A 14740-nucleotide genomic window follows, 5' to 3' on the forward strand; every position below is an offset into this window, starting at 1 on the left:
AAACTGTGGCATGTGTACTTGAATTTGATAGTTGAGGCAAGGACTAATGCCTATAAGTGTCATGACCTTGTGTGAAATTAATTGTATTGATGAGAAGCAGTGTACTGACCATTCAGTAATAAAGGGGAAACTTAACCCTGTGTTTGGAGGGTTAAGGACATGCTGTTAAATGTCTTGGTATCATCAGGTTATTATGTCGTTTTTTATGTTTAAATGGATTTAAATTGCCAGCTTATGTTCAACCCATTATAGCTGGGTAGCCAATACGATGGCTGCTTCAGGGAAAAAAAGAAACACTACGTTCGATGTAAAACAATAAAACGATGGTTAATGACTACTATGTTACTGTCTTTTGCAGTAACATTAGTCTATTATCATGACAATAATCAAAATATCAGAGGTATTCTCAACAATGTGCTGATTAATGACTCCAATAACATTTTGTTTATGATGGTTACTGACAAAATGAAGTGAAATTTTACTGAAGGCTGTTTATAAATATGCTAATGACAGTATGCTTTTTTCTCTTTCTAGAGAGTCCAGCGAGGAGTGCAATGGGATCAGCGGTGCTCTGTCAGTGGAGTCTGTGCCGGGGCCAAGACTGAACTGGTGTCCTGCCAACACCACTACCCCTGCCCCTGCAGCTCCAGCTCCTGCTCCGGGGCCCGAGCCCGCGCCCAACCCTGTTAAGATGGGGGACGGCCTGGATGCAGCGCAGATGTCGGGCAGCAGCAGCAGCAGCCAGGGGCAGGCCCACCAAGTGAACCCCCCACCCCCAGAGTACATCAACCCTACTAGGCCAAAGCGCCAGACCAATCAGCTGCAGTTCCTGCTCAAGGTGGTGGTGAAGGCCCTGTGGAAGCACCAGTTTGCCTGGCCCTTTCATATACCAGTGGATGCGGTCAAACTTAACCTGCCTGTGAGTATTTACTTCGTCTCTGTCCGTGTGCATGATGCCACATATATCAAAACTTTAATGGACACATTTATGGTGCCATAATACATTTCTTGTGCCTTGTTCACACTACGCAACTTTAGCCCTGATATTCTGCTAGCTGACAGTTTTTAAGCTCCTAGACAAAAGCTCCAACTCTTATAATGTAAAACCTCAGTTAATTATATAAATGAAGATTGAAAAAAATGATTTCTTAATTGCTGAAGAACATAATAGGTTACAGAAGGAGAATGTCACATTATCAAAAGCTTAACATACTTCTTTGCGACCCTTTCAGGACTACTATACAATAATCAAAATTCCTATGGACATGGGAACAATCAAGAAAAGGCTTGAGAACAGTTACTACTGGAATGCCCAAGAATGTATCCAAGACTTCAACACAATGTTTACCAACTGCTACATATACAACAAGGTAAACTAGTTGTACACAAGAACAGTTGTTACCATAAAGTGCCAAAGATTTTGATATGCCTCTACTTTTGCTAAGATTGTTTGTCTCCCCCTGCAGCCTGGAGACGACATAGTCTTAATGGCTGAGGCTCTAGAGAAGGTTTTCCTCCAGAAGGTCACAGAAATGCCTCAGGAAGAAACTGAGATTGTTGTCATGACAGGAAAGGGACGTGGCCGGGGCCGAAGAGAAGGAGGTATGTAATTCACTGCATCTTTCACTATCGGTGTAGAGCTGGCCTCCTGAATATTCATCCACATGTCTTGTTCTTTCATCCAGGTCTTAACTTGAAACCAGGGACCATCATTGATCCTTCGTCCACGACTCCTCAAACACGTGGTCTGTCTAACCTCTCAGCAGCACCGCAGACCAGAGGACCAGTGCAGGGTCCGCCTTCACTACCTCCCCAGCCTTTAATGCAGGCCCTGCCGTCCCATGTGCCCTCAACGTTACCCAGCCATGCACCACAGCTCGGGGCTCCCTACTCCCTGAGCCAATCAGACTGTGCTCCTCAAGTTCCCATCATGACTTCTGTGCCTCCCCCTGCTCAGACCTCCCTTCCCCCAGCATCCATCCAGAGCACTGCCCCCATGCTGCAGAACCCTATAACCATGACCAAAGTGAGTGTGATTGACACAGGGATATATGCTAGCACAGGTGGGCACATTTGGACCATGCTTAGGAGCATTAGACAGGTTTGGTTTTGGCATCGCATTCTAATCCCTTATTTCCTTTCCCTTTTGCACTATGTCTCTGCTTTTGTATTCACTTATATCTAGCAAAGAAAGAGCCAGAAAAGGAAAGCTGACACTACAACGCCCACAGCAAATGACCAACTGAGTGAGTCTTCACCGGCAGAGTCCAAATCTGGGAAGACACTACCCAGGCGAGAGAGTTCCCGGCCTACAAAACTGATAAAGAAGGAAGCTCCTGACTCCCAGCATCACATTGGCATGGGCATGGGGATGGGACTAAGTGGACCAAGTGGAGGTCATAGCCCCAAACCACAGGATCAGCTGGGATACTGCGCTAGTCTGGTTAGGGATATGCTGTCCAAGAAGCACGCTGGTTACGCCTGGCCATTCTACAAACCTGTTGATGTGGATGCACTGGGACTACATGATTATCATGATATCATCAAATATCCAATGGACCTCAGCACCATCAAGGTCTGTTGAAGACTGCATTGTTTATCAACAGTTCCATAGATATTTAAGAGGATTTGTGGCAAGTGACAAGTAACTAATCTTTGATGTGTTTATAGGTCAAGCTGGAGAACAGGCAATACCGGGAACCCCAGGAGTTTGCTGCTGACGTACGATTAATGTTTTCCAACTGCTACAAATATAACCCCCCAGACCACGAGGTGGTAGCTATGGCACGCAAGCTACAGGTGAATATAGTCTAACATGCGAACAGTGTTGCTTAGTGTAAAAAAAAGATTCAACAGTTGTCTTTTATAGTAAATTTTTGGGTAAGGCACCCTAAATACATTTTGTTGAACAATAATATGAACTACTTGACCTGAGGTCTGTCATATTTGGTCATGTTTTCACAACAAGTCAATTAAATCTAAAAAAAATCCTGTCCTAGTGTTTGTTGTTGTGGTGTTTTGAGTCTCTTTCCAGAAATATACACGCAGGTTTTGCTTAGCTTTTTTTTTTTTTTTTGATATCTTTAATTTTATAGGATGTCTTTGAGATGCGTTTTGCCAAGATGCCAGATGAACCTGAGAGCAAGCCTCTGGTTCCTGCCCCAGCTCCCACACTTCACCATCCTGCCCCTGTTAAGCCCCAGCCTCCTTTGGCCCACATCGCCTCGTCTTCAGACAGCTCCAGTGACTCGTCCTCTGAGTCTGAGTCTTCCACAGATGACTCTGAAGAGGAGAGAGCGCAGAGGTTGGCTGAGCTCCAGGAACAGGTCAGTTACCAGAGAATATTCATGGAGGTGGGAATTTGTTGTCTGTCTCTGTTACCCTTTGTTGATCTCTGGTCTTTACTCTCGATACAGTTGAAGGCTGTTCACGAGCAGCTGGCTGCCTTGTCCCAACCACAAGCCAGCAAACCAAAGAGAAAGGAGAAAGAAAAGAAGGAGAAGAAAAAAGAAAAGCATAAGAAGAAAGGAGGCATGTCAAGCCTTGTAGATGAGATCCAGGATGCTACACCTGTTCCACAGCTCTCGAAGAAGACCAAGTCCAGCAACAATAACAACAAAGAGGTTACCAAGAAAAAAAACAGGTGAGTTTTTAACTTTCTTCACGTCACTGTCGGTTAGAGCATCTTCTTTGATTTCACTGTGTAATTATAGCCAAGGTAAATTCTGGTGGCTCAGTGACATGAGGAAAATGTGCTTTTCTTGTTCATAGTAGTATAGTATTGTTTGCTAAAATGCGTCTTTTTTTTATTGTCATGCTTTTGAGCTGTGTTTGTGGAAAGTAAGTGTTTAGATAAAAGCTAGTCAGTGTCACATATTGATAAATTACACATTTGTGTTTTGCCTCTAGTAAAAAGGACGGGACGAAAAGCAATCATCCCTCCAACCAACTGCCGGTTCCCAGCCTGGAAGAAGATCTGGGGGCAGCTGGGTCATCAGCTACAGCGGTTAAGTGCAAGCCTATGACATACGAGGAGAAGAGGCAGCTAAGCTTGGACATCAACAAGCTTCCTGGTGACAAGCTTGGTCGTGTAGTGCATATCATCCAGTCCAGAGAGCCCTCACTCAAAAACTCAAATCCTGATGAGATTGAGATTGACTTTGAGACGCTAAAGCCTTCTACTCTGCGTGAGCTGGAGAGATATGTGTCTTCCTGCCTCCGCAAGAAGAAAAAGATTGCAGGTAAGCCACTCAAGGAAATCAGCAAGGGGGAACTTGTATCGGAAGCATATTGCATGGGCCAAGGATGAACCCATTAAATGTTGGAGCAGATAGAAAAATTGGCTTTCACTTTAGATGACACTGTGAGATATGGCGCCTTGGCAGAGTGCCAATCTTGTTTAGCAATGCGAGTATTTTTCTTTTGTTGCCTTATTGGAAATGCATTAACACATAGTTGTTGCTTTGCAGTTGAGAAGCCTGTGGAGTCCATGGCTACCTCCAAAAAGACTGGATCCTCTTCGGAGAGCAGTGGCTCCAGCACAGACAGTGAAGCTGAGGGGACAGGTGACTTACTGCAAGTTTGACAATTCAAATGGCCATAATAAAAAAAATCAAAATTAAGTGCTTAAACTTTGTTTCACTTTTTTCAGGAATAATAAAGCATCAGAAGAAGAAGGGACAGTCTGGTAAGGAGGGGAAGAAGACTCATCTTCATGTACACACTGGTCCTGCTCAGACTGGGCTTCATTCCCAAGTCGCAGGCCTTCAGTCCAGCAGTCAGATGAAGCAGCAACAGCCATCTCCTGCAGGCTTCATTGCTCCCCCTGTAGCCGCTCTGGAGTCTTCCCAGTTATTGGAGACTAGCTTTGAGTCCCTACCGCCTTTCGGCCAGCCCCTCATGCATCTGTCCCACCACACAGGCAACTCCACGTCACCGGCACCTCCACACCTCAACGCTCATTCTGCTGGACCAGTGTCTCCTGAGACCCACCCCTTCCTTAACCAGCATCCCGTCCTCACATCTCCAGGTAAGGCTGTATACTAATCACTATTTGATTTTCATTGTTTACTACATAAATCGCAAAATAAATATCAAATGGAACACGTAAGAGTAAAATGATCAACCACTACACCACTTTGAGGTAACTCCAACCAACAACTTTGGTTTCGCATTAGGAGGGCATTAGGAGGGCAAACATACTGGGAACCTACTATAATCTACAGATGAAATGAATTGGACCTTATGCTTTGTGCTCAGGACAACACAAATCCCCCTCATTCCTAGAATAATGCTGTGATGAGCAGGAATATTTTTACTAATTATTTTTTGCTGTTCAAAGATATGTAAATAAGCACTGATGTCTATAATACACCATTGGACTATACTCATTGTCCGATTGCACATTACAGTGAGGAGCATTTTCAAAAGTTCCCATAATCATTTCCCACAAAATGACTGTAAAAGGTTTGCCAAAACCTACTGGCAAACTTTGCCTAAACCTTCCACTTCCCACAAATGCATGTACACATTTTGCAATGATGAAAAAAAAGTGTCTCCGGGAGGAAGATCATTTTGTGATGATGCATTTGTATTAATTATGTTATGTTTCTTCTTCCTTTCCTGGAACTCTGCAACCCTAGCCTTGCACATTTCCATGCCTCAGCAGCCTTCTCGACCCAGTCATAAGGCAGCGCCTCTTCATCCCAAACCCCCTCAGCAGCAACCAGCACCTCCTCAGCAGCAGCCCACCCTGCAGCAGCCCACCCTACAGCAACAGCAGCAGCAGCAGCAGCAGCAACAACAACAACAACAACCACCACCGCAGCAGCTCCAGCTCCAGCTCCAGCCCCAGTTAGCAGCAGCAGCACCACCACCACAGCACCAGCTTCCCTCCCAGATCCTTCACCCTCCTCAACCCCTGCACCAGCGGCCCATGTCCCCTCCAACACTTACACCCCAGGGCTTGCTGTCTTCCCAGCCTCCACAGATGTTGCTGGAAGATGATGAAGAGCCGGGATCCACAACGCCGTTAAACCAAGTACAATTATACCTGCAGCAGTTCCAACAAGCCCGTCAGCCCCAGCAGTCCATGCAGTCGCTCCAGGCGCAGGCTCGTCAGCAGCAGCAGCAGCAGCAGCAACAACCACCAGGACAGATCTCTCTCTTGCAGTCTGTCCAGGGACAATCTCAACTCCCCTCTCAGACCACGCTGCCTCCTCCCCGGCTCCCTATCCAGTCCCAGCCTCAGCAAGCCCCATCACATCAGGCCCCGCCCCAACAAATGCCTCTGCACCAGGCCCGCCACATGCAGCACACTCAGCCACAGCAACAGCAGCCACAACCGCAACAACTGAACTACCAGCAGGGTCCTGGACTAGCTGGTCAGTCCCAGGGATCACAACACAAGGTGTCCATGCCTACCAACAAAGCACAGCAGATCATCCAACAGCAGCAAAAGCAGCCCTCCCCACGCCCACCCAAGGCTGACCCTTACAATGCAGGTGAGTCTGACAAGATGAGACACAAATGAATTGTGTTACTGGTTGTGGAAGCCAAAACTGTTGCTATACAAATGAATTGTGTGTGCTGATCACTGCTCTCTCTCTCCTGTTAACAGGTCACATGAGGGACAACCCATCCCCGCTCATGATGCATTCCCCTCAACTTCCCCAGTATCCACCTGTGTCGCACCAGTCCCCACCTCACAACATGCAGCCCAAAAAGGTGAGACCTCTGAGTCTTTAATTTTTAGAACCAGCACCAGTTAGTGCTGGGCTAACCTTAAGTCACCATGTGCCTGTGTTTTTTCCCCCGTTTTTTGTCATGCAGCAGAGGGCCCCTGGGAGCCATGGTGGGATCAAGGAGGAGAAACTTCCTCCATCACCAGTGATGAGAGGAGAGCCATTTAACCCTGCAATGAGACCAGACCATCACAAACATCCTGATAACAAGCCTTCTCAACCAGGCCACGGCCAACAGAGTGAGTACCAGTGCTTCTTGCTTCTCTAATGTCATTCTGTGGTTAAAATGCACATGAAGCAGCAGCTACATATGTTATTATAACTATGTTTGAATGTGTATGTGTGTTGAATAGATGTGAAGTCCATGGACAGCTTGCGACCTGTAATCCGCTCCTCTGAGTCCAGTGTACCGCCCTCCTCTCTGCAAGAAAAGGAAAAGTTTAAGCAGGAGTCCAAGGCACCCATTGCCACTAAAAAGGTACAGGTGGGTGTAATCACTTTTTTTTAAATACCTCATACACCTCTCTTTAGAAAGGTCTTAACTATGGTATAGCATCTGGCAAGATTTTTGATCTTGTTTGATGATAGATGTGGCCCTTCTTCCTTTCTGTGTGATTTCTCAGGATGTGAAACTGAAGAATATGGGCTCATGGGCCAGCCTGGCACAGAAGTCCACATCTACACCTTTATCTGCAGTGAAGTCATCGAGTGACAGTTTTGAGCAGTTCCGTCGTGCCGCCCGGGAGAAAGAGGAGAGGGAAAAAGCATTGAAGGCCCAAGCCGAGCAGGCGGAAAAAGACAGACTACGCAGAGAGCAGGACAAACTACGGTAAGGTTGTCCAGAAGAAAACTCAGGACAAAATATAGAGAGAGCTGCAATGTTTAGTGTTTCATACGGTGTATATTTGCTCCATGAAGCTAGATAGGGTTAAGGTTCAAATTAAAATGAATGTTGAACAGATAATAGCCTTTTTCCCCATATGAACTCCAGACATTTCAAACATGCAGCACACCACAGGTAATTGTCTGTCTCAGGCATGCTCTTGCCTACTGGAAACTGGTGTCATCGGGGGCCGGAGCTTGCAGGAGGCAGAACATGATGCAAAAAGTATGCTACAGTGACATAGCTAGTTGATCATTTGCCAATACACAATCAAGTCACTTGGCATTACTTGAATTTATCTGGTTATTTCAGCCTCAGTCTTTTCCAACAGAAATTCCCAAATCTTGTCTCTGAAGTTAGACATTTTCATGTTATGACCCTTCGTCTTCAGCCTCAGATGTTTGTATTATTTCACATGCACACAAGTCACATGATAGAAATGTCATCAACACATCAAGTGGCTCAGTGTGGATTCAGTGACCTGCTCTGTTCATGCACTGGCTCAATCGGACAATACACAGACTTTGTACTGGGGAGCTGGCAGAGTAAAGTCAATTTAATGTCCAGTCCAGCTGATTCAGCCCGGAGGAGCTAAGTTCAGGGTTGCAGTGCATGTGGGTCTGTGTAGGTTTACAGCCAATCAGGTCCCAGTGAACAATTTTAGAACAAGAGCCACTGAACTTGCTCTTTCTTTTGAAAAAGTTGAAACCAGTAATCAAAGAGGCAGGAAGGGCTTACCTATCATTTAAACACACACCATAATGAGTCATAAGTAATATAAAGTCATGAGGCTGATAGACTTTGTCTCTGTTGAGTTCATGTAATTACAGATTGAGCAAAGCTTCAAAGAGCCTCAACTTCCTTTATTATTTAATATTGCATTGCTGATGTAAACAACATAAAATATTTACAGATGATAACATTAAAACACAGCATCAGTAATAACATAGACAAAAATGAACTCAGGTTGCAAATATATTTGAATATGCTGCCTGATAAATAAGACAGGAGAACACCCTGTATTATGAGATGTATTATGCCCTCTAGTGGCCGTATTGTAGGACTTCAACAACCACTGAAAATCGAGCATTAGTACTGCTGGAGGGGTTGTTTCAGATGTGAACCCTTGAGCCCAAAATGATGATAATCAGTTATACACATCTGTTGGTGGGGCATAATGTCAGTCCTCAACTGCTGGCATCAGAGAGTACATTGGGGAATCTTCTCTTGTTAAAGCCATTACATGTTTACAGTTAAATTTTAATATTACTGCAAATAGCCTGCTTTCTCTAAATCTGACTGTGGCGTAGTCGGAGCCACTGTTGGTTCTTTCTCAGCAGGTAGGACACGGAGCACAGGGACACTTCAGCTTTCTTTTGTTAAATACAACTTTATACCACACGATAAGTCTACTCCTCAAAGAATTGTCACTAGCACTTATTGATGCACTAATAGCTCTTTTTGCACTATACCTTGATTGTTTATATTCTTCCTGTAAGTCGCTTTGGATAAAAGCATCTGCTAAATGACTAAATGTAAATACAGACTAATGTTGATACAGAGCCGTTTACAGGCTCCTCGGGCTTTACGCTGCCGTGCTCTGTCTGATTGTCTCACAGCTGAGTGTGTGCTCCAGTCTTCTGCCTCTCAGGTCCAGCACGCTATTGTATTTTAAAAAGGAGAGAGTGATTAACTAATGCTATGCAGGTGTGCCAATCACACTCACCTGGCGCTGCTCTCCTGAGCCCTCTCCACACTCTCTCTCCTGCAGCTGATGCACCACGCCCCCTCCACACTGACAAGGCCAAGCTAATGTTGTAAAAAAATATTTGAATAAGCCACAGATGGTCAAGATATTGTAACCACTGAAACCTCGCAACAATAAACTTTGTGTACATTACCTGGGGGTCGCTCCATCAAGGTGGATAAAGGAAAATCCTGGCTTATTTTGATAAGTCTCACTAATTTTAGTGAGAGATCCGTTTTGTAGTAGTCTTTTATTCATTAATTTTGTTCTGGCTGTGAAGCAGCCTTTCACGGCTGAAATGCGTGAGTGGAACCACTTAAACCTTAAGTGAAAGTTAATTCTTAAGAAATTAATGTTTTAGTGCTGGTAATTGACATGCCATAGTGTTTTAAAGCTTGATAAAACAAAACTCAATTCGACACTCCATTAAACAATAGTGAGAACTACCAGAGAACACTGCTCACCAGTGTTGGTTCTCCTGTCTCTAACATCCCACAAGTTTAGAAATCAGCTAGCTTTTTCCTTCATCTAAAACGTCTCTCTAGAGATCCTTAAGCATTAAGTCTCTTATCTTTTTAGAGATCTTGATTTCTGGCCTTGCAGATTTATGTGTAGCTCAGTCGTTTTTTTTCCTGTGACACATCAAGGATGAAGCCAACTTCCTACAGCCATGTGAAAAGTGAAAAGTGTTTGATTTCACATTTTAATTTATTGGCCTGTATGTTCTCCAGGGGTCGAGATGAAGAGGACATCATGGAGCCAAGCAGAAGGGTGCACGAGGAGCCACGCCGGCGTATGGAGCAGCAACACATTCAAGCTCCTTCACAACAACAACAACAACAACAACAACAACAGCAGCAGCAGCAGCAGCAGCAGCAGCAGCAGCAACAACAACAACAACAGCAGCAGCAACAGCAACAACAACAACAACAGCAGCAGCAGCAAGAGCCCCAGCCAGCTCCCATTCAGCAGCCTCCTCAGCCCCCCACACCGCCTCAGCCCACCACACAGAACCCACTCGACCAACAGAGGGAGCTAGCACGCCGCCGAGAGCAAGAGAGGAGGAGACGAGAAGCGGTGAGTTAACTGTCTTAAGCACTCTTCAGTTTTATGAACAAGTCATAATTATTTACAGGATTCATACATGTCTTGAAAGTTTTTATGGTTAGGATTAGGAGTGTGCTTGAATTTGAATATACTTATTTTAACAATGCTTGATTTTCAACATAATCCAGTGTTTTCATCCCCAATCTTGGAAACATACAGTCAAAATTGATATGAACAGCTGGTAAACTAAAGTATCATTGCACATTAATCGTTGTAGGTATAAATGAATTCTGTCAGCTTTCTTTTTTGCAGTTGCATTCATAGTAACACTTTAAATGTGACAATAGAGGCTTTGAGAGTATGGAAGGTTTTTGTTTGATACCTTGAAAGTGTTAGAAGAGCTGTACAAACCCTGTGTTTACATTTCTAGCTGTAGGATCAATTTACCAGAAATTTTGAATGCACTATCAGGAGTACTGAACATAATGGAAATGCTTTCTTTTCTATTCTCTAGATGGCGGCAACTATTGACATGAATTTCCAAAGTGACTTAATGGCTATCTTTGAGGAGAACCTGTTTTGAGGAGAGAAGCAACTGAAACATAACTGCAAAAAAACAAAAACAGGATTAAAAACGAAAAAAAAAAAAAAAAACTTTTATAATGTAAACTTCTTCTAAAGAGAGATTTGGCGACCACGCACCACAGAGGGATGCGGACTGTTTGTAGATGTGACGGGGCTGACCCTCGGAGACCGAGGATAAACGATGGACGGGCGCTCACAGCTCGCTTTGCCCCTGTGGACTGAAAACACACAACACACGGGGATCGGCTCATTATTTGGATGTCATTTCCTGGGAATTTGGCATTGCCTGCCTGATAACAGGAGAAAGAGGACCCCTGTTGGCACAGTTGCCTTTGTCACTTGCTTCTTACGGCGTGCGTGGGCGCAATAATTCATTGAGTGAAGACATCCCAATAACTATGAAAATGCTCTGATAATGTACTGACAGACTGTGCAGAGGTGTCTTGAAACTGCCAGATGTCTGAGGTGGTAAAGAAGACTCGTCTTTTATGTTCTGTTTTGTTTTGATTGTTGTTAGTGAACAAATGAAATGGTTGGTGGGGAAGGGGGGCAACTTCCATACTGTAAATCATGTATATTTCTCAGCAGAGAAGGTACAGTTTGCCTTACACCTCTTTCCTAAGCAGACCATCATGTTTTGTGGCCTGCACACATGGAGAAACCAATAACATTTACAACCAAGAGTAGGAGCAGTGCAGACCTTTTTTCATCATCTAGTATCTACTGTAAAGAAGTATTTTCTTATACTACAATAACTGTTTATTTTGGATCTTTCTTTCTTTTCCTCTTTAGGTCTTTGAATCTTCATACCATCACACTCCGCCACCTCTGTCTATGCCAAAACAACCATTATCTTTTATCTTAAATTACTTGTCCTAAAACATGGTAGGTAGCTATTGACAAAAAAAATATCCCTGAATATATGCATTATCATAGTTCCAGCAAGTATTTATCAAAGACAGAATCAGTTTTCATCCTGCCTTGTATTTTTCACTTAAAGCTACAACAGGAACTTGTCAGCAGAAGAGGGGAAAGGTCCGGCTGTTTCTGAGCTTTAGTTGGAATATGATTTCACTACATTCTTGTGTTACACTTTGAGACAAAATGTTTATCACTGGCAAGAGTCACACTAGTCAATCAGTTAAGAAACGAGGAGCCCCTTGCTGTTTCCTCTGTGTGTGCTCTGATCTTACCTTAAGGTTTTGATCAAATGTCAACAGTGCTTGAGGCAGTAAGGGGGAATTCAAGGGAATAAGACAAACACTTAACACTTTCTGTAGCTGTTACTTGAATCAGGTTTCAAAAAAAAAATACAAAAAAAAGCTGAAGGAGCTCCCAGTTAGTTTTTGCATCAAATCGTCTTCTAATTCACTGAGGGCACGCTGTCAGCAGTACAAAATAAAAATACAAAAGTAAAGAAACGGAAAACTCTGAAAAAACAGTTTTGATTTATATCTTTGTTCTTGTTCGATAATAGTGGATGTGAGTTATAATTCTGTTTTTGGAGACATTGTTTTGGACCGGGGATGGGTTGAAATCTGAATGCATCTCGTCCTCTTCACTTGTCTCTTATGGTGTTTTTCTCCAGTGCCTGTATTGTATTGCAATTCTCGTTGGCTTATATTACACTTCGAGGGGGTTTAGAGAGGGGGCAGGTGAGGACGGGGTGGTGTAATATTTGAACGGGGAGGGAGATTTTTTGAAAGAGTTTGTGTAAAAAACAAAATAATAAAAAAAAAAAGAGGAAAAGACAGCGTTTTATATTTTACCCGTTGACAATATTCGGGTTTTAAATTTAGTTTTAGCTGGACTTCTATGAGTGTACACATCTGACAACTACTTTCTCATTTTGTTCAATCAGCAGATTTTAGGTAGAGATGTTTCAGCGTTGCCACACTAGCGTTTGAGTCTGGTCTGTGAGTGTGACTGTGTATATTTGGACGGCTGTGTGACTGTATGTTTGTTTTTTCTTTTCTTTTTTTTTTCTTTTTTTTTTAAAGTGTGTGGTGCAGGAGGCATGTTCCCCAATGTAGATAAGCATTCTATTGATGAGGAGAATAAACAGATAAACAGTACTTCAGGAGAACTTGTTTCTGTGCTTAAGTCACCTTTTTAATTTCTATGAAGTCCACCATATATGAATATAGAACTTTTATTATTAGACTGGTTTCGAAAGGGTAAAAAAAACAACTTCATTCCTTTTTAGCCTCTTTTTCTTTTCACAATAACTGTCGGACATAATGTGCCATGAGCTCTACAGAGAATGTGCTGACCTGCAGCTCAGCCCAGAGTTTGCTTTATTCAGGTATTTTATTTTGTGTTACATTTGTTCTGTTTTGAGGGTTTTGTTCAAACCTTTTCCTCAATTTATTGTTTGGTATGTGAGTGGTCTATTGAGGTCTCTGATTAAGTCTGTTATGATCATTGAATAAACTCATCTCTTTTATAGAAAATAAAAAAAATAAACTCAATTGTGTCTCGGTTTTTATGTGAAATGCCTCTAATGTAGCTCACAGATTCGCAAGAAATAGCTTTATCGGTGTCGATGCTCGAGGCAACTCCTTCCACATTATTTAAGGTAGAAGCTTCATTCGAATCCATATTCAAATCTATTGAAGACATAGGTGCTACTACTTTTCTCATTCATACCTTTCCAACTTTCCTAAATATTTTCCAGGAATTTTTCCCCCCATTTTAGTGGCTGGATGGAATATTCAAATATGGCACAATCATAAATTTTCAACTGCTATTTACTAATTCATACATTCACCTATACACTCCATTTAAACTTCAAAATGTTCCACATCTTTCAGAAATGATTAATATTGTCTTTCAAATTAGATCAACTTTTTTGGAAATTAGTAAAAAAAAAAAATGCAATTCCCATTTATTTATTTTTAATTCATTTTTTTACATTAGTTTGTATAGACCAATTTAATGTTTACCAGCAATGATGGTGTATTTTGTGGGCGGAGCCTAACTGGTGGCAGAAAGTGACAGTTGGCTGCTGGTACATGCACAGGTCAACATTTGAAAGCAGTGCGGCTACAAACTGTGATGATCGGCTACATTAGAGCAGGAATTTGAAGTCAACAATAGCTCTAAACAATCACTTATGCAATGAATAATATAATGTCAGAGAAATTCAGATGATTTCAGCGAACCAGTCCGTCTATTTAATGTCTTGCAACCATAGATATCTCCGTCCAGCTTGTTTTTTTTTTTCAGTTCTTACATCCAACGGCACAGCAAGACATCGTTACCCCTGAAACTCTTCCTCTGTTTCCTTATTGTTTTTATAGATCACAACTGTTTTCCTCAGAGTTTTCTGCAACCAGTCTGCGTTGACTCCAAATTGGTCTATTGGAGGAAATGTTCAGTGCTGTTTCCTGTCAAATGGAGAGATCATTGTCTGTCCTGACCCTTGACTGAACTCAATATTTGGTCACAGCATTTAAAAAACAGTCCAACACAGGTTCTGCTTTTGTTTGAGTCTCTGAGAAATACCACCAGGCATCTGTAACAACCTTTGAGCAAACATGCAATCATTGAATGTGTGTCTACTAGCGCAAAATATCATGTAGTAGGAGTGTGCATTAATAAAGTTGATAATACAATAAAAATAGCTACGTTTATAACTCCATGCTCCTGAGCCTGAGTTTATGTATGCCGGTGAAACTAAAATAAATAATTTGGGATCAAATTGGGCTAGGCTAATTAATATTTCGAGCTTTA

General features: G+C 42.8%; 1 protein-coding gene across 4 annotated transcripts in view; it reads left to right on the forward strand.

Annotated features, from left to right (window-relative positions):
• brd4 (bromodomain containing 4) overlaps positions 1-13476 on the forward strand; it is a 32282-nt gene extending 18806 nt beyond the window's left edge. For 2 of the 4 annotated variants that reach the window (XM_059347638.1, XM_059347635.1), the window contains exons 2-19: positions 535-919; positions 1233-1370; positions 1467-1602; positions 1686-2026; positions 2186-2575; positions 2671-2799; positions 3096-3326; positions 3417-3643; positions 3910-4241; positions 4470-4565; positions 4652-5029; positions 5643-6503; positions 6620-6726; positions 6832-6982; positions 7097-7227; positions 7367-7572; positions 10105-10450; positions 10935-13476. In XM_059347638.1, the coding sequence (XP_059203621.1) occupies positions 692-919; positions 1233-1370; positions 1467-1602; positions 1686-2026; positions 2186-2575; positions 2671-2799; positions 3096-3326; positions 3417-3643; positions 3910-4241; positions 4470-4565; positions 4652-5029; positions 5643-6503; positions 6620-6726; positions 6832-6982; positions 7097-7227; positions 7367-7572; positions 10105-10450; positions 10935-11003 (4497 nt within the window). In that variant the 5' untranslated portion in view covers positions 535-691 and the 3' untranslated portion in view covers positions 11004-13476. The remainder of the gene's footprint in view (positions 1-534; positions 920-1232; positions 1371-1466; positions 1603-1685; positions 2027-2185; positions 2576-2670; positions 2800-3095; positions 3327-3416; positions 3644-3909; positions 4242-4469; positions 4566-4651; positions 5030-5642; positions 6504-6619; positions 6727-6831; positions 6983-7096; positions 7228-7366; positions 7573-10104; positions 10451-10934) is intronic. The other 2 variants (XM_059347637.1, XM_059347636.1) reach the window with 2 other exon arrangements.
• The last annotated feature ends 1264 nt before the right edge of the window (positions 13477-14740 follow it).

The sequence above is a fragment of the Centropristis striata genome, chromosome 13 (assembly GCF_030273125.1).
Source record: "Centropristis striata isolate RG_2023a ecotype Rhode Island chromosome 13, C.striata_1.0, whole genome shotgun sequence".
Classification (NCBI taxonomy): domain Eukaryota; kingdom Metazoa; phylum Chordata; class Actinopteri; order Perciformes; family Serranidae; genus Centropristis; species Centropristis striata.